Here is a 26,655-nt window from a genome sequence, read left to right as displayed (position 1 = left end):
GGAATTCCTGCACAGGCATGCCCAGAGACCTGAGTGCTGCTCACCGCTGCTGGCTGAGCTGTGCCACATCTGGGCCTGTGCAACCCCGGGGGAATTGCTCCATTTCCAGCTGGGTCAGTGCAGATTTGGGAACTGCACAGTGATCCCTGCCTTAGCACAGGGCTGCTTGCACGGATAGGGGCTTTGTGTGCTAATTACAGCACGTTTGTCTGTGCTAATTAGCATGTGCTAATTTCCCATGTTTGATGGGAATACTGCCCGTGTTCAGTTTCTGCACCTCATACATGCCAAAGTAATCAAGCTGGCTTTTCATTCTGCAGAAAAGATGAGAGAAAGGAGGAGGAAAAGATCCATGGGGAAGGATTGGTCAGCACTGAGCCCTGGGGTGGTGCTGAGCCCTCTGCAGCTCTTGTGTTAGATACAAGCACAGGCCTGGCCTGCAGAAGATAATAAATATTTAGTCAATGTTTAATCCATTTACCCTGCACTGGTTCCAGCCAGGCCACAAATGAAACAAATGCAAGGGCACCACATTGTCCCAATTCCATTAGGAGCAGAAATGAGTGGAATTAGGTGGTGTTTGCTGGCTCCCTGCATTTCAGGTGCTGCTTGTTCCAGAGCAGCACAGTGAAATCCAGCAGCCTGACACCAGCTTCTGCAACTAGGAATGGAAATGTGTCCTATTTCAGCAGGAAGAGTTTGTCAAACAAAAGCTGCTTTTTCTTTGCACTCTGTAAAACTGGAGAAATTCTGGGGGCTGCAGAGAACTCTCTGCACTGATGTTTGTGCTGGTAATTTCAATAATGAAGCTGTTGGTGTAGAGTAAAGGAGTTCACAGAAGGTCAGATGTTGAATGAAAAGCTACAGCTGCTGATGTGAATTGGAGTTCAATGAGAGCAGTGACACTGGTGCACATCAGAGTTTCTGAATGCTGGGGAATTAATGTTTCCCATGGAGGATGCAAAGATTTGCTGTGTCCCAGCAGGAAATGGTGCCTGGAGAGCCAAGGTTCCTACAGGGTGATCTTTGCTCTTCCTGCATTTTCCTGGCAGGGAGAGAACCCACTGAGGGTCTAATAGAGTTAATAAAAGGTTTTTATCTTATAAATCAAAGTATTTGCAGGTGTAGAAGCCACTGGTAAGACTATTATGGGAAAGGCTGGGAGAGCTGGGGGTGCTCACCTGGAGAGGAGCAGCTCCAGGGAGAGCTCAGAGCCCCTGGCAGGGCCTGCAGGGGCTCCAGGAGAGCTGCAGAGGGACTGGGGACAAGGCCTGCAGGGACAGCACCCAGGGAATGGCTGCCAGTGCCAGAGGGCAGGGCTGGGTGGGATCTTGGCAATGAGGAATTGTTCCCTGGCAGGGTGGGCAGGCCCTGGCACAGGGTGCCCAGAGCAGCTGGGGCTGCCCCTGCATCCCTGGCAGTGCCCAAGGCCAGGCTGGGCACTGGGGACAGTGGGAGGTGTCCCTGCCATGGCAGGGCTGGCATGAAATGAGCTCTAAGGTCCCTTCCCATCCAAACCAGTGTGGGACTCTGGGATTCAGCATTGTCCAGCACAGGTGCAGCACGTGCTTTTGAAGGATATCAGTATCTGTGTCTCAGTGTCCTCTCCAGACTTGCTCTAAATGCTTCTCCCAGATTTTCATTCTGTTATTTAGCCCCAGGGCATCAGAACTGGTGGATTAAGGCAGCTGCACCACTGGAAATCCTTCCTTAGGACTTCTGGAGAGGTTTGGAGTGTCTGTGATGGGGATCTAAACCTGTGCTGCTCCCTGCTGGGATCTGCCTCTCCATGGGGGTTTTCAAGTTTTGGGGTTTTTTTTGAGTGGGGGGATTTCCATTTTGCCACTGCCTTTACCTGGCTGTCTCCTTGTGTATCAGTTACAAACAGCTGTCAGTTCACTGGGGTACTTTTGGAATAACTTTCCACCTAGCTGCACAAAAACTCTCTTTGAGAGGAATTTGATCAGAAATGAAGCTCTGGTTCAGCCACACTGCCCAGGGCCACACCCATGACACAGAAGTAAATGCATGAACTTCAAAATGGGTATTGTTGCAGTGCTGAAATCTGTTCTTAATTCTTCAGAGGAATGCAAAGCAATAAGCATGGTGCTCAGAAGGAAGTGTACAGCTGTTTCTGTTAGTGATGTGCATTTACTCAGGGGGTTTTTGGTGTGCAGTGGCAGGAACTGACACTCTTCCTCCTGCTTCTCTCCCTGCAAGCTCCCAGCCCTATTCCCTGCTGAGCTGGGTTTTCTTAACTAGCAAGGCAAGGAACAAAAAGCAGACTGTTTAAGTCAGACTCCTTTCCCTGAAAGCCTATTCAAGGCCTAGGCTCAATGTTTCATCTTGAGTGCTATTGTTTAATTGAAAACACATTTGCACACTCCCAGATGGAGCAGTGCTGAGGGGAGTCACAGATTTAAAGAATGTTTTATTTTAAGTGGAGCTAAAGTGCAGATTTGCAGACTCAGTGATTTGCTTCTCTGTGGTGCTGTTTCAGGACCCTGTGCTTTCATTGGTGGGATTTTGCAAAGTTTTTGTGCAGCTGCATTTGTTCTGGATGCTTCCTTGTAATTCCTCAAAGAGTTGAAAAGCAACTTCAAAAATATTTAATAGTCACCCAAGGAAAGAAATCAAGGAGCTCTTAAGTCTAAATAGTGTGTTAGTTTTGGCCTGGTATAATTTTGGGTGGAAATTAGTGAGAATCTCAGAATCCCTGGGGCTGGCCCAGACCTGCCAGCCCATGCAGTGCCAGCTGTGCCCCGTGGGCACCTTGTCCCCAGCCCAGAGCACTCAGTGCCACCTGCAGGGGACACCTGCAGGGCTGGGCACTGCAAAGCTCCCTGGGCAGCCCCTGCCAAGGCCTGAGCTCCCTTTCCATGGGCAAATTGCTGCTGCTGTCCAAGCTGAGCCTGCCCTGGCCCAGCCTGAGGCCGTTCCCTCTGCTCCTGTCCCTGTTCCCTGGGAGCAGAGCCCGACCCCCCCGGCTGTGCCCTCCTGGCAGGGACTTGTGCAGAGCCACAAGGGCCCCTGAGCCTCCTTTGCTCCAGCCCCAGCCCCTGCCCAGCTCCCTCAGGGATTCTGCAGCCCCTGCCCAGCTCCCTCAGGGATTCTGCAGCCCCTGCCCAGCTCCCTCAGGGATTCTCCAGCCCCTGCCCAGCTCCCTCAGGGATTCTGCAGCCCCTGCCCAGCTCCCTCAGGGATTCTCCAGCCCTTTCCCAGCTCCCTCAGGGATTCTCCAGCCCTTTCCCAGCTCCTCAGCCCCTCCTAGGCTCCAGCCCCTTCATCACCTCGAATATCCCCACTCATGTGAGCCTGCTCCTGGGGCAGGGCCTGAAGTTGCTCACTGCAGGCTGTAACTGTGCAAACACTGTGTTTTGCAGGGCTCTAGCTGACATGAACAATGATGGGAGGATGGATCCCTTGGAGTTTTCCATAGCTATGAAACTCATCAAGCTGAAGCTCCAGGGGTACCAGCTCCCGGCCGCGCTGCCGCCCATCATGAAGCAGCCGCCCCTCGCTCTGCCCGGTGCCCCAGGATTTGGTAAGATCCCTGTTCTCCTCCATTTTCCTCACTGTTACCTGGGACTGCAGCAATTCCATTGGCCTTTTGCAGTTTCTCCAAGAAAATTTTAGGGAAAAGTGCTTCCAAAAACACATGGACTCAAATCCAGATGTTGCACACGCACTGAGACGAATTGCACTGGGCTTTTACCTGAGCTGAGCTCCTGTTTGCTTCAGGTTTGCACTGCTCCAAGCAAAACATGGCTCAGGTAGCAGGGCTGGTGCATTCCAAAGGGCTGGAGTTGTGGTTAAACTGTTGGCATTACTGGATCTCCAGCTTTGGATCTCTGCTCTGTTGTTCTTGAGTTTTTACAATCTGCTTTGAGGAGCAGTGCTGCTCTGGTAGGAGCTGAACAGCTGCTGGGATGAAGTATTGCCAAAGTTATCATCATTTCTAGGATGAGTAGGGAAGATGGGATGGGGAAAGGAAAATAACCAAATAAGGCCAAACCTCTGACACCTTGGTCCTGTCATGAGAGGTTCTTTTCCTTTCTGCTTTAGTCTTTGCTGTGGCTCAGGGTTATTGGTGCCTGGGAATCCTGGAATGGTTTGGAATGGAAGGGACCTTAAAGCCCCTCCAGTGCCACCCCTGCCATGGGCAGGGACACCTTCCACTGTCCCAGGCTGCTCCCAGCCCTGTCCAAGCTGAACTTGGGCACTGCCAGGGATGCAGGGGCAGCCCCAGCTGCTCTGGGCACCCTGTGCCAGGGCCTGCCCACCCGGCCAGGGAACAATTCCTCATTCCCAATATCCCATCTAAATGTCCTGAGGAAAGGGAACAGTGCCTTTGATAAACTGCTTGCAGCAGTGTGGTTTGATCCACTGGAACCCCCACAAGTTTTACAGTCAGAAATTCAATTCTTTGGAAGAAGACAATGAAACTGGGCAGAGCCAATGCAGGGTTAAGTGAGCAAAGGCAGAAGGAAATGATCGCCCACAAAGCCCAGCCTTGGGGAAATGGTGATTCCCCTGTTCTCATTGCCTGCAGATTGATGTGAGCTGTTTGCACACCCCTCCTTCTTCCCCTGGCACCACTGACCCTCCTTAACCCCCTGGTTCCCTGCAGCTGTGCTTGCCCTCAGCCTCTCACCCTGTGCTCTCCATCAGCTTTGCCCTGTCTGATCCCAGCCCAGGGATCCCAGCAACCCTGCAGCTGCTGGGCCAGCCTGGGGCTGCTGGGCCAGCCTGGGGCTGCTCCTCCTCTCTGGGGCTGCTCCTCCTCCCTGGGGCTGCTCCTCCTCCTCCCTGGGGCTGCTCCTCCTCCTCCCTGGGGCTGCTCCTCCTCCCTGGGGCTGCTCCTCCTCCTCCCTGGGGCTGCTCCTCCTCCCTGGGGCTGCTCCTCGTCCCCGGGGGCTGCTCCTCCTCCCTGGGGCTGCTCCTCCTCCTCCCTGGGGCTGCTCCTCCTCCCTGGGGCTGCTCCTCCTCCTCTCTGGGGCTGCTCCTCCTCCTCTCTGGGGCTGCTCCTCCTCCTCTCTGGGGCTGCTCCTCCTCCTCTCTGGGGCTGCTCCTCCTCCCTGGGGCTGCTCCTCCTCCTCCCTGGGGCTGCTCCTCCTCCTCCCTGGGGCTGCTCCTCCTCCTCCCTGGGGCTGCTCCTCCTCCTCCCTGGGGCCGCTCCTCTCTCAGGTCAAGGCGCACAGTTCGTTCCCTCTGTAGCAGATGCTGCTGGACAGCTGGGGGCGGTGCTGCCCCGCTCTGAGGCTGTCCCCGTGTCCCGTTCCTGTCCCTGCAGTGCCACCCCGGGCCGGGAGGGCTGTCGCAGGGCTGGGAGGTGCCGCTGGAGGTGTCGGTGACCCCGCGGGCGCCGTCTCGGGTGTGCGTCAGAACCAACGTGTGCTTTTCTCGCCCGTAGGTCTCGGGGGCATTGCCAACATGCCACCCCTCAGCAGTGTGGCCCCGGTGCCCATGGCATCCATCCCAGTCGTGGGGATGTCCCCCCCGCTGGTGTCCTCTGTCCCTGCCGCCGTCCCTCCCCTGGCTAACGGAGCTCCTGCTGTCATCCAGCCCCTGCCTGCTTTCGCTCACCCCGGTACGCCGCTCTCACTCTCTTCTGCTGCTCCTAACAGCTCCTCCCCTGCCTTTCCTGGGACGCGTGGGATTGGCCACTCCAGTGATGCCTTTGGGGAAGGACTGTGCTTTGCTTTAGCCCACTTGGCACACTTGGAGAAGAGCTAAAAGGAGGAATGTGGACATGGCCTCCCGCAGGAGTCCCTCGTGGTGAGAAAATAAAGCAGCACTTGGAGAAATGAACTTGCCAGGAAGCTGTTGCCTGGAAATTGGGCCTCTCCTGTCTCTTTGTACTGCTGTTTGTTAGGGTGACTTTAATACTGGACTACATGTACCAAGATATAATTTGGTATCAACAGGGTTTCCAGCAAGCTGTGGAAGTAAAAAGATAGGATGGAAATGCCCTTGTGTTTCCCCCTGTCCTGCTGGTCTCCCTGATTTTGATATTGTTAAAAAGTTCCCATCAGACCCACAGTGCTTGTACTGGAGTTAGGAGTGAGTGAATGTCAGGGAGTGTCCTGGGTCACTGTGAACAGCAATAAATCCCTGTTTTCTCTCTTCCCAGCCACTTTGCCAAAGAGTTCTTCCTTCAGCCGCTCGGGGCCGGGAGCTCAGCTCAATGCAAAGCTGCAAAAGGCACAATCCTTCGACGTGGCCAGGTGGGGCTGGGGCACGGAGCTTGGGTCCCCAGGGCTGGGGAGACTCCTTCCCTTGCCCAAAGTGCTCATCTGAAATAATAGTTCTGGCAGAAACCAGTTCTGCAGAGGCTCCACTGCAGCATTCCATGTGGTGCTGTTTACTCCACCTTATTAATGCTCCAGGAGCAGGGAATCATGGAAATGAAGTAATTAACTATTAACAGTGATGACATTGTCTTCAGTTGATTTTTAGAACAGCATTTGCTTCTATAAACAAAACCTGCATCGTGCACAGGCACTCCTGGTACTGGGAAAACAAGACAAGGAATGCATTATTTAAAATTAGCAACTGCAGGGTAATTGCTGAAAGCAAAATATTTCATAGGTCTCATATTTTAAATGCACTCCACATCACTGTTTCTTCTATATTCTTCAAATTCTGTGTGAAAAATCACTTTAAGGGCTTTTAGATTATTCCAATGCCTAGAAAAATGTGAGTTGGGCAAAAAGGGTTTTACTGTGGTTTAAAAAAATGGATCTAAGGAAGCTCTGAGAGGAGTTAAGAGAGGGATTTCCCAAAGTCCTTATAAATCATCTCTCTCATGGATCTATGGCACAGGTTTTTTGCAAGAGGAAAATGGCTTGGGACATAATTAAATGATCTGGTTTTATTTTTATTTCCTTCTACAGGCTTGTCTATTGCCCTGCTATTAGATAAGTGACACTACTCACTATTGATTTGCAGTATTGACTCCAAATAATTTAAAGTCTTTCAAAACAAATAATTTTCTCTCTGAAACCTAAACTGGCCAGGAGCAGAATAGGGATGCTCTGGTATAATTTATGTGTAACACAGAAATTAAAATGTGTGGAACCCCCAAATCCAGCAAAACTGAGGAGGAATTCCTATGGGTAAAAATTAAATATTTGGCTTTTTTTCTTATCTTCATCATTGAAGGGGCAGCTTGTTTTTGCTTTGCTCCCATGAAGGGCTTTTATTAAAGCTCAAGAGTTTAGAAACCAAAAATAAAGATAGAGAAACAGGTTTGTGTCTTGTCATGTGAGAATGGTATTATAAGGTCAGAAAAAGGACAAAGTTTGAATGTGCCTAAAGGCAGAAAAACTCTGCTCCTTGTTTTTCAGAATTAGGATTTCTGAGCCACCAAGCCTGGGAAATTAGAGCTGCAAATCAACTCAGCCTGTTATGGAAATGGATTAGAACTGGGAATATTACATTCCTCACTTGTTCCATTAGGAGAACCTTTACCTTCAAGTGTGGCTTTCTCACAACTTTTTTTTTTTACATTTCCAGTGTATTTTACATTTGTTTTCCTTCAGCAGCTCTATCTGGCTAAGAGAAACAGTTAAAGACAGAGTAAAATGTTACTCTGCATTTCCTGTTACATGTTTAGGTAAAATCTTGTAGCTCCACTGAACAATTTAGGTTCCTTCATTCTCTGCCAGTAAAAAAAAAAAAGTGAAACTCTTAAAAAAAAAAAGCAAACATCTTCCAAGAGTATGAATTGTGATAAATGTTTGCAAACAAGAGGTTAAACCTGTGGTGGTTTCAGGAATAACAGGGAATGTTAGATCATGGAGTCATGGAATGGTTTGGGCTGGGAGGGACCTCAAATCTCACCCAGTGCCACCCCAGCCATGGCAGGGACACCTCCCACTGTCCCCAGTGCCCAGCCTGGCCTTGGGCACTGCCAGGGACCCAGGGGCACCTCAGAACCTCCCCACCCTCCCAGCAAAACTGGGGGCAAGAACATTTTCAGGCACAAAACTTGATCTCAGTGCAGCACTTCAGCCTCTTGTGAGGGTGGGCAGGCCCTGGCACAGGGTGCCCAGAGCAGCTGGGGCTGCCCCTGCATCCCTGGCAGTGCCCAAGGCCAGGCTGGGCACTGGGGACAGTGGGAGGTGTCCCTGCCATGGCAGGGCTGGCACTGGGTGGGCTCTGGGGTCCCTCCATCGCAAACCCTGCTGTGATTTATGACTCTGTGGTTGTTCCATGACCTTCCTGAGATGAGCTCTCCAATTGTGCTGTTCTCCCTGCCCTCCCTGCAGCTCTCCTGCCGTGGCAGAGTGGGCTGTGCCTCAGTCCTCACGCCTCAAGTACCGGCAGCTCTTCAACAGCCACGACAAAACCATGAGTGGACACCTGACAGGTACTGCCACAGCTTCTCTTGTCTTCTTGTTTCCAGCCCTAAGAGCCAATTTTCTGCCCCTGAGGGTGTTGTTCACATAGTAAGAGGCTCATCAGTGTTTTTCTGTTTGAATCCTCCAAGTGCTTAAAGCTCTTGTTTAGAAGCAAATACTCATCACAGCTGGGATCATTTCAGCACCATTTTTCATTTCTTTTCTGCAAAGCTGACCTTGGGAAATGTTTCTGGAAAAGGGCACAGTGGGTTCTGTGAAAACCTGTGCAGCCATTTCCAGTGCTTGGTTCACCCATGTGGTAATCACATATCCTCTGAACAGAGAGAGACACAGTTCTCTCCCAGGATTTTCCCTTCCTGGGAAGCTGTGAGAAGCTGTAAGAAAGTTCAGAGAAGAGAATAAAAAACAATTCTTATCTCCATTTGCTGCAGCTGTTGTTGTGCACATGTAGAATGTGTTATGGAGATTGTCTACCAAAAGGGAGTTTCTTAATTAGACACTGGATAGTGTTTAGGTAGATTGACCAATTAGGTTAAAGCTGTATCTGACAGTCTGTAAGAGTTACAGGTTTCTTAATAGTATAGTATAATATAGTATAGCTTAATTAAACAATTGATCAGCCTTCTGTAATCATAGAGTCAATGCTAATTATTTCCTGTGCAGGGCACCTTTACCATCATACACCCTCTGCTGGGAACAGTGGCCACTTCCAGGGAGAGACTAGAACTGGTCCCCTGGCTTGATTTTACCACTTCTGGTGCATGTCTTTGTGGTTTAGAGTTTTCTTGGGTTTCAATCTGAGGGATTTGGTTGCCCAGAGCAGCTGGGGCTGCCCCTGCATCCCTGGCAATGCCCAGGGCCAGGCTGGGCACTGGGCTGGGAGCAGCCTGGCACAGTGGAGGTGTCCCTGCCATAGCAGGGGTGGCACTGGGTGGGCTGAGAGGTCCCTCCATCCCAGCCCAGTCTGGGATTCTGTGGCTGTTGTGCAGAAGTGAAGTGTTATTTCTTGGTTATTGGGGGAGCCAAGTTCCTGCTGCTCACATCTCTTACTTATTTTGTTAATATTTGTTTCCCTTCTAGGTCCCCAAGCAAGAACGATTCTCATGCAGTCAAGTTTACCCCAGGCTCAGCTGGCTACAATATGGTAAAAGAAATGTTTCCATTTCCATCAAAACACCAACTCTGCTGAAACCTCTGCACTGGAGCCCGTGGGGTTTTCTCCATTCTCAGTCTCACTGATAAATCACATGTTGCTCTTTGTGCTGTGTAACTTTATAAACCAAACCTGCACTTCTGTGCCTTTACTCATATTATTCCACAAGAGCACCAGGAGCATCTTTTGTGTGATGATTTGGAAATTGTGGTTCAATGCTGGGTTTTTAGGCAGAGCAGATGTTCAGCATCCTGTGCCTTCCACATCCCCTGACAGAGCACCAGGGGAATTTCCCTTTGCACAGCTGGTAGAACAGGGAGCTTAACCCAAGGCACACTTTCTGTGGGGTTTCTCTGCCTTTTCCATGGGTACAGGAGGGCTGATTTCCCAGGGACCTGTACAATCATGGATTTTAAAAGCATTTGTCTCAGCTTCCCTTTTGCCTTCCAACTTGTTTGCTGAACTTTATGATGTTTTTATTGCCCCATGGGAAGTTGTTCCTAATTAACTCCTGTCCTTTGGGAGTGTTTGCTTGAGAAGCACTGGAGCTGGCCCAGGGCTCAGTGTGAGGATGGCAGTGGTGCAGTCACTCTGACAAGGCCATTCAGCTGCACTTGTTCTCTTTGCAAAGCACTGGCAGTTGTGTTATAAATTAAAAACCACTCTTTCCTTCTCTGTCTCCTAACAAAGGGATGAAAACAAACCAGCCCAGTCCCCCAGCAGATGATTAACCAAGAAATGCTCTGCTTTTGCCAGCCTTGGAGTGCTTGTGTGGGCAGGCAGCTGCCACCAGCTCACTGCAGGAGCTGCAGGCAGGACTCGCTCAGCTGGGCCGGTGACAGCTGCCAGTGCACTGAGATGGGGAAGGGACATTGCAGCTCTTGTTGCTCCTTTCCTGGGCCCTGCTCTGGGCTGAGGGTTGCCAGCCTGGGCTGGGGCTGGAATCCCTGGCTCAGACACTCCAAGGGAAGAGGTGGTGATGCTCAGCCTCTGGGCTGTCCTGGGAGCTCTGACCCAGCTGATCTCTCATTTCTGTGCATGGTGCATTCCCAGTCTCTTGGCTTGTTCCTGTGCTCCAGCCTGAGGAGTTCAGTGCCACAGGTGTGCATGGAGTGAGGCTGGGATTGTCTCCCAAACCTAAATCCCATCAGCAAAGTCCTGTGCCTTGGCACTGCAGAAGGATTTATCACTTACTTCCCTTGGATTTTCACAGTACCATGGGAGATGTCCCTGCATGGTTAGAGTGCAGCATGCTGGAGAAACAGCTCCTGAGCTAAGGGACCCACAGGGACCATCCAATCCCACCCCTGCCCTGCTCAGCCCCCACCAAGCCCAGCCTGGGCATCCCTGGCAGCCTCGGGGCTGTGCCCATTCCCTGGGCAGTGCCAGCACCCTGTGGGGAAGAACCTTTCCCTAAAACCCACCCTAACTCTGCCCTTGCTCACTCCATCTGCTCCCTGGGTGCTGTCCCTGGCTGTTAATTTTGTCCAACACCACCCTAACAGAAGTAAAATCATAAAATCATTTTGTGCCTCTCTTGGAGCTCTGCTTTGGGGCCACCCAGAGACATGAGTCTGTAATTTTTGATATGTGCATAATGCCAGGGTGGCTTGGTGCTTGTCGGAACTAGAACATCAATGGCTTTGATTGCACTGCCAGTGGGTGCCCTGGAATGTGAGACAGGAGCTTCCAGGGAGGAAGGAGACCAAACCTAAAAGTTCTGCCAAACACCTGAGCTGGTTCTGTTGGGTGTTCACGAGGTGTTCAAGAGAACTCCCCTGGTTCAAGGTCCTTCTCTGGCACGAAGGAGCTCCTGGCAGCACCCAGAGCAGGTGAAGGAGAAGCTGTGGCTGCAAGGTTGGATTTCAGACAGACAGCCACGAGAAATGGGGGAAATAAGGAAGCATTTGGGCTTTGCTGTTCATTTGTTTTGAAAAAGCAGAGTAATGTGGAAAAAACCAGAAAAATTGAATGAATTTAGAACTGTTGTATGTTGAAGCAATGCCTTTGAACAGTGATTTCTAATAATTAATAATTTCCTTGCTTTTCACTTCCCTTTAACAAGGAATCTCTCTGACATTGATCAAGATGGGAAGCTGACAGCTGAGGAGTTTATCCTGGCTATGCACCTCATTGATGTAGCCATGTCTGGTCAGCCACTGCCTCCTGCCCTGCCCCCAGAGTACATCCCACCTTCATTCAGGTACCTGCCCATCCCTGGGAGCTCAGTCCCTTCATTCAGTCACTGCCCATCCCTTTGGAGTTCAGTCCCTTCATTCAGTCACTGCCCATCCCTGGGAGTTCAGTCCCTTCATTCAGTCACTGCCCATCCCTGGGAGTTCAGTCCCTTCATTCAGTCACTGCCCATCCCTGGGAGTTCAGTCCCTTCATTCAGTCACTGCCCATCCCTGGGAGTTCAGTCCCTTCATTCAGTCACTGCCCATCCCTTTGGAGTTCAGTCCCTTCATTCAGGTACCTGCCCATCCCTTTGGAGTTCAGTCCCTTCATTCAGGTACCTGCCCATCCCTTTGGAGTTCAGTCCCTTCATTCAGGTACCTGCCCATCCCTTTGGAGTTCAGTCCCTTCATTCAGGTACCTGCCCATCCCTTTGGAGTTCAGTCCCTTCATTCAGTCACTGCCCATCCCTTTGGAGTTCAGTCCCTTCATTCAGGTACCTGCCCATCCCTTTGGAGTTCAGTCCCTTCATTCAGTCACTGCCCATCCCTTTGGAGTTCAGTCCCTTCATTCAGGTACCTGCCCATCCCTTTGGAGTTCAGTCCCTTCATTCAGTCACTGCCCATCCCTGGGAGTTCAGTCCCTTCATTCAGTCACTGCCCATCCCTTTGGAGTTCAGTCCCTTCATTCAGTCACTGCCCATCCCTGGGAGTTCAGTCCCTTCATTCAGGTACCTGCCCATCCCTTTGGAGTTCAGTCCCTTCATTCAGTCACTGCCCATCCCTGGGAGTTCAGTCCCTTCATTCAGGTACCTGCCCATCCCTTTGGAGTTCAGTCCCTTCATTCAGTCACTGCCCATCCCTTTGGAGTTCAGTCCCTTCATTCAGTCACTGCCCATCCCTTTGGAGTCCCACTCCTGGGTTCTGTGTGTCATTTGGGATGGTTTTGGGAGTGTCAAGCACAGGAACTGAGCACTGAGCCCTCACCTTTTGCCCTGTGAGAGCAGGCTTTGGGTGGGTGTTGATGCTGGCACACCTTCCAGGCTGCTCAATCTAGATTTAAGTTCAGGCTTATACTCCTGCAGAGCAGTCAGAATGTATTGGAATTCCTGGATGGATTTGCTCTGCACCCCATCCAGACCTCCCTGGGTACAGCTGGTTTGGGAGCAGTGGGGTCACTCATCACTTCTCCTGCTCCATTTCACTTCTTTGTGGAGGAATAGATGGGAAGAAAGTAACAGCAATCAAAATAAGTGTATTTATACTGGGTTCTTCAGGTGTCCTTCTAAAGAGTCCCAATTTTTTTGTATTCCACCTGGGATCTTGCTTTTAGCTTGACTGTAGTGAGCTCTTCCTCTGTCTCTGCTGTTTTTGCTGTAGTTTAGGTCAGCATTTCCCCAAACCCAGACTGGCTGGGCAAAAATCTCCCCCCAAGTGAGAGATTCTGGGGACAGGGTTGAACCCATCTGGAAGCAGAATTTGGGACTGGGGTTCTCAGCTCACCTGTGAGCTGCTTGGGTCCTGGACAATCCTGTTCTCCTGAGGCAATGCCTGAGTGAGACCCTCTGGGCAGCACTGAACGAACACTGAGTGCCATGAAACATTACAGCATTGCATTTAATTTGATCTCAACATTAAATAGTAAATAATTTGGGTAGCCTGGCTTCTGTTAACCCCCAGTTCCTGTTTCCTTGGCAGAAGAGTCCGCTCTGGCAGTGGCATTTCTGCTGCCAGCTCAGTGTCTGTAGACCAAAGGTTACCAGAAGAACCAGCACTGGAGGAAGAACAGCAGCAACTGGAAAAGAAATTGCCAGGTGAGCAAGGCAAAGCAGGGATATTTAATGTGCTGTTCTCAGAGGGGTTTCCCATCAGGTCACAGCCTGGGAGGAAACATGGGCTGACTGAGAAATGTCTTTCCAGAGCAATTTGGGACAGGTCAGAGGCACAACCAAGACATTGCAGGGTCCAGCTCATTCCTGTGCCTGATCCTTGGGCTTGGTGGCACTGGAGATGGGAAGAGCCTTCAGGCTCCTCATCTCCTGCACTCCCCACACAGGCAGCCCTGGCACAGGATTGCAAGGAGGAATTCCTGCTGCCTTCACCCTCTGCCTGAGGTGGAGCAAAGCTTGGCTGAGGTGCTCTGTGGAAGATCCCAGTATTCCCACAGAGAGCTGTTTCCTTGGAGTCTGTGAAACAGTGTGGGGCTTTATACAGATTGCAGCAGTTCCAGGAAAAGAAGGAAAGGAAGAGGGAATTGGCAGCTGGAAAGGGGCACAGACTAAAAAGACAAGAACTGAGCTGGTTCTTGTTGGGCTGATGTGTCCAGCTGTGCACACTGGGACGGCAATGTGGGCTCTCCCTGGCCTTGCATCCCAAAAATGTCCATGCTGGCCACACAAGGGACAGAAACCTGCACTTTGGGCTGTGGGAATGGCACAGAGGGTGTGAAAAGGAGCAGAAAGTGAAGGGAAGGAACCATTTGGATGGAGGTGCTGAGGAGGAGGAAGGACGGTCCCTGGGACTGCAGAGGGATGTCAGGGAAGCTGTGCTGGAATTGAGGCCACTCTTTAGGACAGGAGATGGGGAGGATGTGGATCTGCAGGAATCCAGACTTCCTGGACTCAGCTGCCCGAGAACCTAAACCATTTCTTTTCCTGACATTAATGGGTAATCTAATGAGAAAAGCAACTTTAAGTAAGTTCTGGTCATTTGCATAATGGCCTTTTGATGATGTCAGCAGCTGAATTCTTTGCTCTAATGGAAGTGTTGGCTCTTGGACTGCTGCTATTATCCCATGTACAGAGGAATTCCAGATCCATGTCCTCATGGAGGATCAGCTGGAGAATGGTTTGTCTAAATTATCCCCACTTGCTGAGCTTTGTGGAGAAAGCTGGAGGCCTGAGGAACTAAAGCAGGCACTAAAATTTCTGGGGTGTTAAAGGCAAGGAATGAGGAATGTGAATGGGAATTCCCTCCTTGGTTTGCTGAGGATGTGATTTGAGGGGATCAGCAATGTCAGTCTTTCACAGTTCTATTTCTCCAAGGTACCTGGTCTTATTTGCAAGGCCATCCTTTGACACTTTATTTTAGCTGCATTTCTCTCTCAGCAATGTCTGTCCTAGTCCATGGCATTTCTGAGTTGGCATTTCTAAGTCAGCACTTCTTGTCTCAGGGTTTGCATACAGGTGCACCCTGTGTGAGCCTTTTGTGAGGCTTTGAGAATTCTCTACAAATCCATTTCCCACACTAAGCCCAGGCTGGCTGTGGAGCCGTTATCCCTAGTGGGGAGGTGCAGGGCTATCCCTGCTGAAGGTGGATTCCCTCTGCTGGGAATTCCTTTGGATCTCTGCAGTGGTGTATTTGTTCCCAAGCCAGTGGCAGAGTTTAACTGTCCTTTTCCCCACATTTCCACGCACAAAGTGACATTTGAGGACAAGAAGAGGGAGAACTTTGAGCGGGGTAACCTGGAGCTGGAGAAGCGGCGGCAGGCCCTGCTGGAGCAGCAGCGCAAGGAGCAGGAGAGGCTGGCCCAGCTGGAGAGGGCCGAGCAGGAGAGGAAGGAGCGCGAGCGGCAGGAGCAGGAGCGCAAGCGGCAGCTGGAGCTGGAGAAGCAGCTGGAGAAACAGCGCGAGCTGGAGAGGCAGCGCGAGGAGGAGAGGAGGAAGGAGATCGAGAGGAGAGAGGTGAGCCAGGGCAGCACAGCAGGGGCTGGGCCCTCTGCAGTCTTGGCTTCTTATCTGGCCAAGGTCGGGATGAAATGTGTGTAGTAGGAGTGTTGGGGGTAGCATGGATGGGATGGATGGAGATGAGAGATCCCTGCAGCCAGGGCTGGAACTTGGGGTTCATTGCAAAGGGCCTGGGGGCAGGGCCCTGCTGGAGCTGCCAGACACAGCTCAGAGCAGGACTGAGAGAAGAGAGAGGAGAGAGGATGAGAGGGTGAGAGAGTAAAAAGGTAAGAGGGCGAGGTTCCCATTCCAATACCATAAATCTGTGTTGAATATTCTACTAATCCAGTACAAGATACAAATCCCATAGCATTTCCATACAGCCTATAAGAATCATTACATTTCCACACTGTGTTACATTTTAAACCCTACAAACTCCTCTTTGGGCCCCTCTGCCAAGCTGCAGGGTCTGCTCTGGCCCCTGGAGCTGTCTGCAAGCAGAGGGTGTTGTTCCATCAAAAGGGGATCACCTTCAGTGGCCACACCATTGTTTTCCACTTGTTCAGTAACTGAGGGATCTCAAAGCTTGCTTTCATTTCAATCTCACTTATAGTTTCCATATTCTCACAATCTTTTGCCAGACAATCATATTGATAAGGCTCTCCTGTTTCATCTTCCCCAACAAATGTGAGACAGTTTCTTGTTGGGACTTCTCGGATTTTGTGTTGCTGAAGTGACTCCTGAGGTATTAAAGAGTCTTTTTTCCCAGCCCCACAACCAAGGAAGAAGTCGAGATTCTTGGGCTCTGCTTTTCAAGGTTGTTTATTTTCTCTTATCCATCACATTCCTTCTCTGACCTGCTGAGGTCTGTCCAGCAGGTTGGGTTGAGGCACACTGACCACCCTCGGGGCGGTGTTAGCTTTTATACTAAGAACTACATGTGCTTCATTTACAATCATTTTCCAATACCTATCACCTGTGTCAGACAGTCTGTCTCTACTCCAATCCAGAAGTGCCACCATCCCAGCAGAAGATGGAGGACAAGAAGAAGAAGGACAGGACACGCCCAGATTCCTCCATCTTGCCTCCTGAACCCCCATTCTAAATCCCAAAAATTCTACTTTTCCACCCTGTGACAAATTCACTGTCATTCTATTCAAACTCTCATGGCTTGTAACTCCTCACACAAAGCTGGGAATTGTTTCCATGGGTTAAAATCCAAGGCACAGGTGGTTTTGACTCTGTGCCAAGGTCTCTGAGCCCCCTGCCAGGGTGTTGAGTCCTCCAGGACAGCCAGAGGAATGTCCTGGGTTCCAACGGGACTCAGATGTTGATCAGTTCTTATCTCTGTCACAGTCTCACAAACCCTGAGTTCTGCAGCACTTCACTCCAACAAACTAAAAATGGAGCCCTGTCTCTCTCTCTACAAGGCCTTTTAAGGCCTGTAAAAATAATAATAATAAACTGTCCAATTAAGAAATGACACCTCAATTATTTTCACTTTTAACCCAATATCCAACCACCCATGGCCTGCAATGGGGACTTTTTATCCAATGACACAAAACCACCCAAACCCATGGAGGAGAAGGAGGAGAAGAAGGAGCAGCCTCCACCCTAAACCCTCCATCTTGCTTTCTCTCTATTCCTGTATTCTAAACCCTTAAACTCTGAGTTTCCCCCCTGTGATATCACACACTTCCATTCAAACTCCACATCCACAATCCCAGTTCTGCCATTCCATTCTGGAAGCTTCTCCAGGCCCTCAGGTCAGTGCAGTGTTCTCTGGGGGTCAGTGCCTGGCAGCACAGAAAGTCTGGAATCATCAGCATCCAGGGTTCCAACAGTGCCCCAGCTTGGGAGCATCCAGATGAGCGCTGGGCACTTGGTGTGTTGCTGCCAGGATGGGGAGCAAACTTTTACAGCAGGAACTAAAATTTCTGGGGTGTTAAAGGCAAGGGAGGGGCAGTTTTTGTTTCATTTGTCCTGTGAAATGAATGGATGAGACATTGACATCTAGGACAACATGCTCCTGACCTCTCACTTCTTTAAAAATAACTTTTTATTGTTATATTTGATGTTAAGAGGTGTATGAATGAATGAAGAAAAGCTTATGGCATTCATGATTTTCTAGGGCTGAGTTCATTTCACAGAGTTCCAGAATGGTTTGGGTCGGAAGGAACCTTAAAGATCCTCCAGTTCCAACCCTCTGCCATGGGCAGGGATTACATCCACCAGACCAGGTAGCACCATCCAACCTGGCCTTTAGTTTGTTAAAGGAAACACACCCTGGTTAACCCAAAAATCTCCCCTTTTCTCCCATTGCCAAACCTTGATAGGTTCAGCACAGAAACACTTGGCTGTTCTTTGCAAAGCTGCAGAGGGTCTGATGGCAGAGGTTGGAAAGAGATTTGAATCTGTCCTGGTACTAAACAACTGTTAAATCAGCAAACTGGATCTTGGAAAACAGAGGGGGTTTCTGTTCAGTCACCTCTGTGATGCCTCAGGTTTAGCTTTTATATCTTCAGATTCTGAGCTGCTTTAGTGTGTTGGTCTGAGCTTTATATTATGGGATAGTGAGCAGGGAGACAAAACAATTCCTGCTCCAGCTGGGCACCAAGGACAAATGACCCAAATCTCAGCCCCAGAGCACAAACCCCGTGGGCTGGAGAGAGAAAAACAAGCAGGGTGGGACTGCAGGGGCTAAAGCTGCAATGGGACAATGAACTGCAAGGTGCAAATGGAGCAGAACTGATCCCAGGGACAGACCCCGTGCCCGGCCGTGCATTTTGGGGCCATTTTGGTTCATCTTGGGTGCAGCCCTGGCTGGGCTCTGGTGCTGCCCAAGGTGCATCCATGGAGGAGATCCTTTGAATCAATCCCTGCTTTATTCTGTGACTCTGTCTGGTCTTTGGTCTAGGTCAGCCTTCCCAAGGCATCCCCTGCTGTACAATTTGTGTGTGCAGAGCCCAGAGCAGCCCAGTTTGTACCAACATTCTGAGTGAATATCAGAATAGGAACACCCCAAATTCCAGCTGTTGGTGTTTGACCCTGCAGGCTGCCAAACGGGAGCTGGAGAGGCAGAGGCAGCTGGAGTGGGAGCGCAACCGGCGGCAGGAGCTGCTGAACCAGAGGAACAAGGAGCAGGAGGACATCGTGGTGCTCAAGGCCAAGAAGAAAACCCTGGAGTTCGAGCTGGAAGCTCTGGTGAGTGATGGTGGAGCAGCAGCTCAAACACACAAGTGTCAGCACATTTCACAGAGAAAAGCAAGGCACAGTTCTTCGCAGGAATGTTTCTGGGTTTCACATTCTCTGAACCTCAGAGAAAGGAAAAACAATTCTTATCTCATTTGCTGTGCCTGTGTTTGTGCCAAAGTAAAATGCAATATGAAAGTTATTTACCCAAAATAATAATAGTTTGTTTCCTTGGCCTGTCAGGACCAGGTGTGTGTGTGTGTCAGGACTGTCACTGACAGTCACAAAATGCTGGGCAGTTGTGCAGTTGAGTGCTTGGCAGATTCAGTTTAGATGTAATGTGATATAGTGTAATATAATATAAAATAATATAGTATAATAAAGCAATTAATTAACATTCTAATAAGATGGAGTCAGCTGCACCATTCTCTCCCCTCATTGGGGCTGCCCTGCAAATTCCAACACAAGCACACCCTGGTGGTGACTGCCCTGGCTCTGCTTGTTTTCTATGTTTTCTAGAATTTCCACCACTGATATTTCTCTTAGTGTCACTTGAGGTGTTTTTATTATCCCAATTGTGATCCCAGAAAATGTCACTACTCAGGAGAAAAGGCCACATTTTGTCTGGGGAGAACCTTAAAGCTTTTTCCTGAAAAAATAGAAATTTTTTCAACTATCCTGTAAATTTTCCTATCTCATCTGTAGAGGACAGGCTAAAGATGTAAATGAGTTTTAAGAAAGGAGTTTTTAAAAGAAGTTTTTAAATCCAGACTTGCATGACCAAACGTTTTGGTAAAAAAAATTATTATATAGATATTTTTCTTTTCTTTTAAAGAATGATAAAAGAAACCAGTTGGAGGGGAAGCTTCAGGACATCAGGTGTCGGCTGTCGACCCAAAGACAAGAAATTGAAAGTACAAATAAATCCAGAGAACTCAGAATTGCAGAAATCACCCATTTGCAGCAGCAGCTACAGGTGAGAAAATGTCCTCTATTTTTATTCTTAGCCTTGCATTCTGACCTCCTCAAAAACATCAATATCCTGAGCAAACTTGGAAGGAGCTGTTCCTCACACTTAAGGATAATTTGTCATTCCTGTAAATGAATGTCCTTCAGAGGTGCCTGGGAACTGCTTCCTCCACCTGCAGGTGTGTCTGGGGTTATCCCTCCCTTCATCCTCCTGGGCTCCTGCTTTGGCTGCAGGTGGTTCTGGGGGCGGGAGAAGGAAATTGTCCTGTGGAAATTTTGCAGAGCTGACTGCAGTGAAGGGGCTTCCTGATGGTTCTTTTTAATCATAAAAAATAATGAACTTTGGAAATAGAAGCTCACAGTGAAATCAGGGAGTTGTTGGTCTAAGCCTGGCATTTGTCTTTCTTACTGAAATTCTGAAATTACTGAAATTCTGTCACATGAGAGCTGCAGCCTTTAGTGAAAGAATATCCACTGTAGTTTGTAAGGGTTTTTCAGCGGGCTGTAGTATTTGATTCAGGAAATTTTCTCTTCACTAAATACTGCACAGGGCTTGAAATGAATTCTTGGCTGGTCATGGGGGCTCTCAGGGTGTTTGTTCCACTACAAAGAATCTCAGACCTAGGGAGCTGAGGTGTAAAACCTGGCTGAAAACCTAATCCTGCTATTCTATTATAAAAATTAGTGATTAAGTTAAAAAGTAATTAGTTATTAAGTTAAAAATAAAATTAATTACATATAATTTCTTAATTAAATAATTTTTCCTTAGAAAACCTTATAAAGATAAATACAAAACCATTTTATAGCTTATTAATAAAATACTATAAAACTCTCAACTTACACAACTATAATGTAAGTAAAAAATAATAAACATCTAAATCCAAACACAAAATACCATCTCAAACACTTTCAATCCCAACCCTAACAAAACAAACAAACAAAAAACCCAAACCAACGTTTAGTGGTGCCTTGTGTCAGGATCAAACTCACAATCTTCAGATTATTAGACTGGTTTTTTGAGGATGTGTGCTTTTTATAAAAATTTTAATCAATTTAAATGTATTTAAATTTAAATATTATAATAATACTTTATAAATAATAAACATTTTTATTATAAAGGTTATAATTTTTATCCCAGCTTTCCCTGGCAGTTGTTCTGGTGGGTTTTGGGCTGTGAGGTGCTTTGGCAGCAGTAGCTGTGGCTGTGCTGATGTCTGCTCCCCTCCCATTGATCTCCACCACTGACATTTCCCTTTGTGTCACTTGGGGTGTTTTTATTATCCCAGTTGTGATCTCAGAAAATGTCACTACTGAGGAGAAAAAGCCACAGTTTGTCTGGGGAGAGCCTTAAAGCTTTTTCCTGAAAACAAAATATTTTCTCAAATATCCTTTAAACTTTCCTATCTCATCTGTAGAGGAGAGACAAAGATGTAAATGGGTTTTAAAAAAGTGGATTTTCATCCTCTCAACTCTCAAAAAGGTTATAAAGTCAATGTTGTCATTATCTTTGCAGTGTGATGTATCTTCATTGGAAGCAGTTCAGTTTAATACATCTGACACTTGCTGTGGGGAGATGAGTTCATTCAGAGGAGTAATTACCCTTCAGCCTATTAATTACTGCCAAGATGCAGTTTCATGGAACCTGTGGGAGAAGTGGTGTCCCAGTTAGTGCTGAGGATGAGGATGTGTGCCATTCTCAGGCTCTGTGCTGCCTGCAGGGCTCTCAGCAGGTCCTGCTCCCCAGGCCCTGGGCGATGCTGGAAACACCTCAGTGCTGCAGGCATTCTTTACCTCCTTGCTGAACACGTTGGCTCCCAGGTGATTTGAAGAGAATTTTCCCTTGTCCAAGAGGCAGGAGCTGGGTTTTGATTTCCCATCCATGTGGGACATGGCTCAACTCTTGGCCATTTCTTGTTGCACGAGTTTCCAGAGTTTGTGGTGCTGTTCATTTCTTTCATCTGTTTCTTCAGAATGTGGAATCCATGTGGTGGGTGTTCTTGGCTAGATGCTCATTCCATGCTTGTCTGGGCTTTCAGGAAACAGGACTTGACCTTCAGGGTGCCTTGGCATTCTCTGTCCTTACACACTCCCCAAACTATTCAGTGCATTGAGTAATCTGGGATCTTTGGAAGTGTTCTGGCCTTTACAAACAAAGCAGCTGATGTTGTGATCACATTCCACCCTCAAATGCTCTCCTCTGGTGCTTTTTGTACTTGGAGAAGGAGAATTTCTGTTTCATGTTGTCCATTCTGCTGCTTGGTTGATCCTGCAGCCTTCTCAGAGCCACAGAAACCCAGAGGGGTTGGGTTTGGAAGGGACCTTAAAGCTCATGCACCCTGCCACGGGCAGGGAACCTCCCACCAGAGCAAGGCTATAGATGGTGTATGTTGGTGCTTCCCATTTGCTCCAGGCAGACAGCAGTCCCAGGATGGCAGTCATGGAATGTCCTGAGGGAAGGGACCCCAGGGATCCCCCAGTGCCAGCCCTGCCCTGCCCAGAGCCCAGCAAGCCCAGCCTGGGCATCCCTGGCAGCGCTGGCCAAAGGCTCCTGGAGCTGTGGCAGCCTCGGGGCCGTGCCCATTCCCTGGGCAGCCTGGGCAGTGCCAGCACCCTCTGGGCAAGGACCTTGCCCTGCTCTGCAGCCTGAGCTGGCCTGGCCCAGCCCCAGGCGCTCCCTGGTGCTGTCCCTGTCCCAGAGCAGAGCTCGGAGCTGTCCCTGCGCTGCCCCTCGGGAGGAGCTGCAGCCCCGGGGAGCTCTGAGCTCAGGCTGCTCCAGCCTGGGCTGCCCAGGCCACCTCGGGGGCCCCTCCTGACCCTTCCCCATCCCCGTGTCCCTCCTCTGCACACTGTCCAAGAGCTTCTGATCTTCCATTGACACACCCAGCACTGTCCCCAGCACTGGGGGTGAGGCTGCCCCAGGGCAGGGCAGGGTTGGAGTGCTCAGCATTTGGGATGTCCCTGGGGGGCTGGGAGGGCTCTGTTGCTGTCAGGCCCTGCAGCTGGGAGGGACACGTGCAGCTGCTCATAATCTGATCTGTAGCTTATGTGAATTCTGCTGCTTGTGAATTCCTAAGGTCCTTGGCTGCTGTGTGCTGTCTCAGGGTATTTTCTGGAACATCAGGAGCTCACAGGAGGCTGCAGTTGTTGCATAATGCTCAGAGCTGAGCTGGGCACTGCAGGGCCCATCAGGGTCTGGCAGGAGGAAAGTGGGACAGCCCAAAGCCATGGCAGTGCAGTCAGTTCTGGCTTTAACCAAAATCAAAACTTTTTATGGAATTGTGGGATCACAGAATGCCTTGTGTTGGGATGGACTTTAAAGCCCACCCAGGGCCACCCCTGCCATGGCAGGGACACCTCCCACTGTCCCAGGTGCTCCAGCCCCAGTGTCCAGCCTGGCCTGGGCACTGCCAGGGATGGGGAGCCCACGACACCCCTGGGGCTCACTCTGGTGTTCAGGGATCAGGGGACGTTTGTTCTTAGCATTGAGTGATGTCACTTGCAACCCTCCATGACAAATTGAAGCTGTCAGCTGCTTGATTCCTCAAAAGCCTGCAGTTCCAGAGACCTGCTCAGAGAAGTTCCAGGGTTTGTGGGAAGGATGGGGCATTGATACTCAGGTGCTGTTTCACCTCGTGCTGCTGAAGGTGTTTTGACAACTCAAGCTGGGAGGTCCAGGCTTCAGAAAAGTGTGTGAGGTGGCACTTGATGCTCTGGAAAGGGCCAGGGCTCTACAGGAAATACATTTATAGCATCCTCCTGTGGCTGTGTTCACAGGGGTCCCAGGACAAGGGAAGAGATGAGCATTGACTCCGTGTTTCAGAAGGCTGATTTATTATTTTATGATATATATTGTATTAAAAGAAAATGGTATATTAAAACTATACTAAAAATAGAAGAAAGGATTTCATCAGAAGGAAAGGAAAGGAAAGGAAAGGAAAGGAAAGGAAAGGAAAGGAAAGGAAAGGAAAGGAAAGGAAAGGAAAGGAAAGGAAAGGAAAGGAAAGGAAAGGAAAGGAAAGGAAAGGAAAGGAAAGGAAAGGAAAGGAAAGGAAATCTTATCTTGTGAATGACCAGAGAGTCTGAGACAGCTGGGCTGTGATTGGCCATTGATTGAAAACAACCACATGAGACCAATCCCAGATGCACCTGTTGCATTCCACAGCAGCAGATAACCATTGTTTTTCTTTTCCTCTGAGGCTTCTCAGGAGAAAAAATCCTAGCTAAGGATTTTTTATAAAATATGTCCATAACATCCTCCAAAGGGAGAGGATCTCCTGCAGGGACCCCTGTCACACACAGAGCTGTGTTATACACACACATCTCCTGCAGGGACCCCTGTCACACACAGCCCTGTGTTATACACACACATCTCCTGCAGGGACCCCTGTCACACACAGGGCTGTGTCACACACACATCTCCTGCAGGGACCCCTGTGACACACAGCCCTGTGTTATACACACACATCTCCTGCAGGGACCCCTGTGACACACAGGGCTGTGTTATACACACACATCTCCTGCAGGGACCCCTGTGACACACAGCCCTGTGTTATATACACACATCTCCTGCAGGGACCCCTGTCACACACAGGGCTGTGTTATAGACACACATCTCCTGCAGGGACCCCTGTCACACACAGCCCTGTGTCACACACACATCTCCTGCAGGGACCCCTGTGACACACAGGGCTGTGTTATACACACACATCTCCTGCAGGGACCCCTGTCACACACAGCCCTGTGTCACACACACATCTCCTGCAGGGACCCCTGTGACACACAGGGCTGTGTCACACACACATCTCCTGCAGGGACCCCTGTCACACAGCACTTCACAACCTCCCAGCCACGTGCTGAGTTTGAGATCAGAGCCCTCTGCCAAGAGTTCAGCGTGGAGAGGTCAAGGACTCAAGGACTGTCATCCCACAGGGCTTGTGTTTCATGGCTTTTGGCCAGAATATTTTCCTTTAAAAGGAAAGTCTGTATTTTCTCTTCCTGTAAATGTTTGTCTTTCTATTCCTGACCTAAGTTACTAATCATTAACACTGTTGTTAATATTATTAATTAACTATTAGTGGAGGGGACAGCCAGGGCAGGCTCAGCTTGGACAGCAGCAGCAATTTGCCCATGGAAAGGGAGCTCAGGCCTTGGCAGGGGCTGCCCAGGGAGCTTTGCAGTGCCCAGCCCTGCAGGTGTCCCCTGCAGGTGGCACTGAGTGCTCTGGGCTGGGGACAAGGTGCCCATGGGGCACAGCTGGCACTGCATGGGCTGGCAGGGCTGGGCCAGCACCAGGGATCTGGGGATTCTGTGTTTCATTTATTAAAATCAGAATTAAACATTTTGTAAGTGCCTGTTTGAACATTTCCTCAAATTTAGCCTTGTCTCCCTGCCCTCAGTTTTGGGTAATTCCACGCCAGGTTCAATATTCAGTGAGATTCAGATCAATTCCATGACTGGCAGAGAATGTCTGGGCTCTCTGGGGGTGTCACACAGGCAGTGCTTGGACAAGATCTTAACACAAAGGAGGGACACAAGCAATAACACATCATTCACCGAGGGAAAAAGCAGAAATGAAGATGAGAGGTGTGCTGTGCTGGCTGCAGTTTGCCTCTCTCACCTTTGTGCCTGGTTCTGTTTTGTTTTCCCTGCCCCTGTCTGTGCTCCAGGAGTCCCAGCAGATGCTGGGCAGGCTGATTCCAGAGAAGCAGCTGCTCAATGACCAGCTCAAGCAGGTCCAGCAGAACAGTTTGCACAGTGAGTAGATCTTGGGGCAGGCCTGAGCTGGGCCAGGGCACATTCCCTCTCTGGGCTGTCCCCTGGAATTGCTCTTTGTGTGTTGCAAGGTGCAGATGGGGAGATGTTGCTTTCTGTGACCTAAGCAGAAGAAAATACTGACTTGACCATGTGTTCCAACCCAGGGGATTCCCTGCTCACCATCAAAAGAGCCTTGGAAGCCAAGGAACTGGCACGGCAGCAGCTCCGGGAGCAGCTGGATGAGGTGGAGAAAGAAACCAGATCTAAACTGCAGGAAATTGATATTTTCAATAATCAGCTGAAGGTAACCCAGGCCTCCTGAAGCCTTTCTGAATGTCCAGTTAATTCTTTTCTAACCTGACTGTGGGGGGGAAAAATGAACTGAAATGATTAAGAATGTCCAGTTTGGGGAGCATTCTCAACCTGTCTGTTGAGGATTTGATTTGATTTTTATTTTATTTAACAAAATGCTGCTCAGCTTCCAAACTCAGGGTTTGACTCAATTTAATCTGCAGAGTCTCTTCAGGAGGAGATTTGAGCCCTGATTCCAAGTGTATGATTGCCAAAATGAAATCAGCAATTTCTGTGCTTTTCATCCAGGAAGGGCAGGACAAGGTCAGCACATCTGCTGGAATCAGGAGTTCAAATTGAAATCTTGAATAAAAGAGACTTGATTTTCTGCTGCCACCCAGAATTGTTATCTGCTGTCTGTGTGCTCCTGCTTGTCCCTGAGTGTAGCTGCCTGTGGTTTGTGGTTTCATGCTTTATTGCTCAGTCTTTGTTAAAACTGTGATTTTTTTTTTTGTGTATTTCTGCACTGGCAATGTCAGGGTTCTGCAGAGAGAAGTAGGAAATCAGTCTGTAGTTACAAACTTTTAATAGCATTCATTTTTTCATAAAATATTCCAATGTTCCAGTACTTTATCTGCTGATTCCACTGGTGGGTTCTCCTGAAAGCTGACCAAAAAAGCTCAATTTCCTGCAAGGTGCTCCAAATTGTATTGCAAGTATCCAGCAGGAAAATCACTGTGACAGAGACATTAATGGAGTTGTTATGGAAGTTGATCAACTGGGATTAAACCAAACAATTTAAGATGGAAGGTGGGGGTTGAATTTAAGCAAGAAATAGCTTGTTTCAATTGGAGTTATTAATAATTATAGGAAAAATTAAAAGTCAGGCCCTGTTTTAAGGCTCATTTGAAGATGACTCTGCCAGTCTGAGACAAGGAGGATGGAAGGGGACAATCTCTGCAGGGTCAGACACAGAACAAACAAAGTGGGCACAATTTATATTTCAAAAAAAATAGAATTGTCTAATCCTTGCTTAATTAATCCTTGAGGTTTAAACCTCACCTAGTTTTTCTTCATATGTGGTTTTTGGA

General features: G+C 49.1%; 1 protein-coding gene across 3 annotated transcripts in view; it reads left to right on the top strand.

The window, feature by feature from the left end:
• ITSN1 (intersectin 1) overlaps positions 1-26,655 on the top strand; it is a 116,163-nt gene that overhangs the window by 32,501 nt on the left and 57,007 nt on the right. For 2 of the 3 annotated variants that reach the window (XM_036381532.2, XM_054514072.1), the window contains exons 5-16: positions 3,384-3,544; positions 5,414-5,590; positions 6,134-6,227; positions 8,274-8,374; positions 9,447-9,510; positions 11,585-11,722; positions 13,392-13,507; positions 15,114-15,376; positions 18,413-18,562; positions 19,386-19,526; positions 25,186-25,273; positions 25,438-25,577. In XM_036381532.2, coding sequence (XP_036237425.1) covers positions 3,384-3,544; positions 5,414-5,590; positions 6,134-6,227; positions 8,274-8,374; positions 9,447-9,510; positions 11,585-11,722; positions 13,392-13,507; positions 15,114-15,376; positions 18,413-18,562; positions 19,386-19,526; positions 25,186-25,273; positions 25,438-25,577 — 1,633 coding nt within the window. The remainder of the gene's footprint in view (positions 1-3,383; positions 3,545-5,413; positions 5,591-6,133; positions 6,228-8,273; positions 8,375-9,446; positions 9,511-11,584; positions 11,723-13,391; positions 13,508-15,113; positions 15,377-18,412; positions 18,563-19,385; positions 19,527-25,185; positions 25,274-25,437; positions 25,578-26,655) is intronic. The other variant, XM_054514071.1, reaches the window with a different exon arrangement.

Source organism: Molothrus ater, chromosome 2, assembly GCF_012460135.2.
Source record: "Molothrus ater isolate BHLD 08-10-18 breed brown headed cowbird chromosome 2, BPBGC_Mater_1.1, whole genome shotgun sequence".
In the NCBI taxonomy this organism is placed as follows: domain Eukaryota; kingdom Metazoa; phylum Chordata; class Aves; order Passeriformes; family Icteridae; genus Molothrus; species Molothrus ater.
Note: the sequence above shows the minus strand (reverse complement) of the source record. Positions and strands in the feature narration are given on the sequence as shown.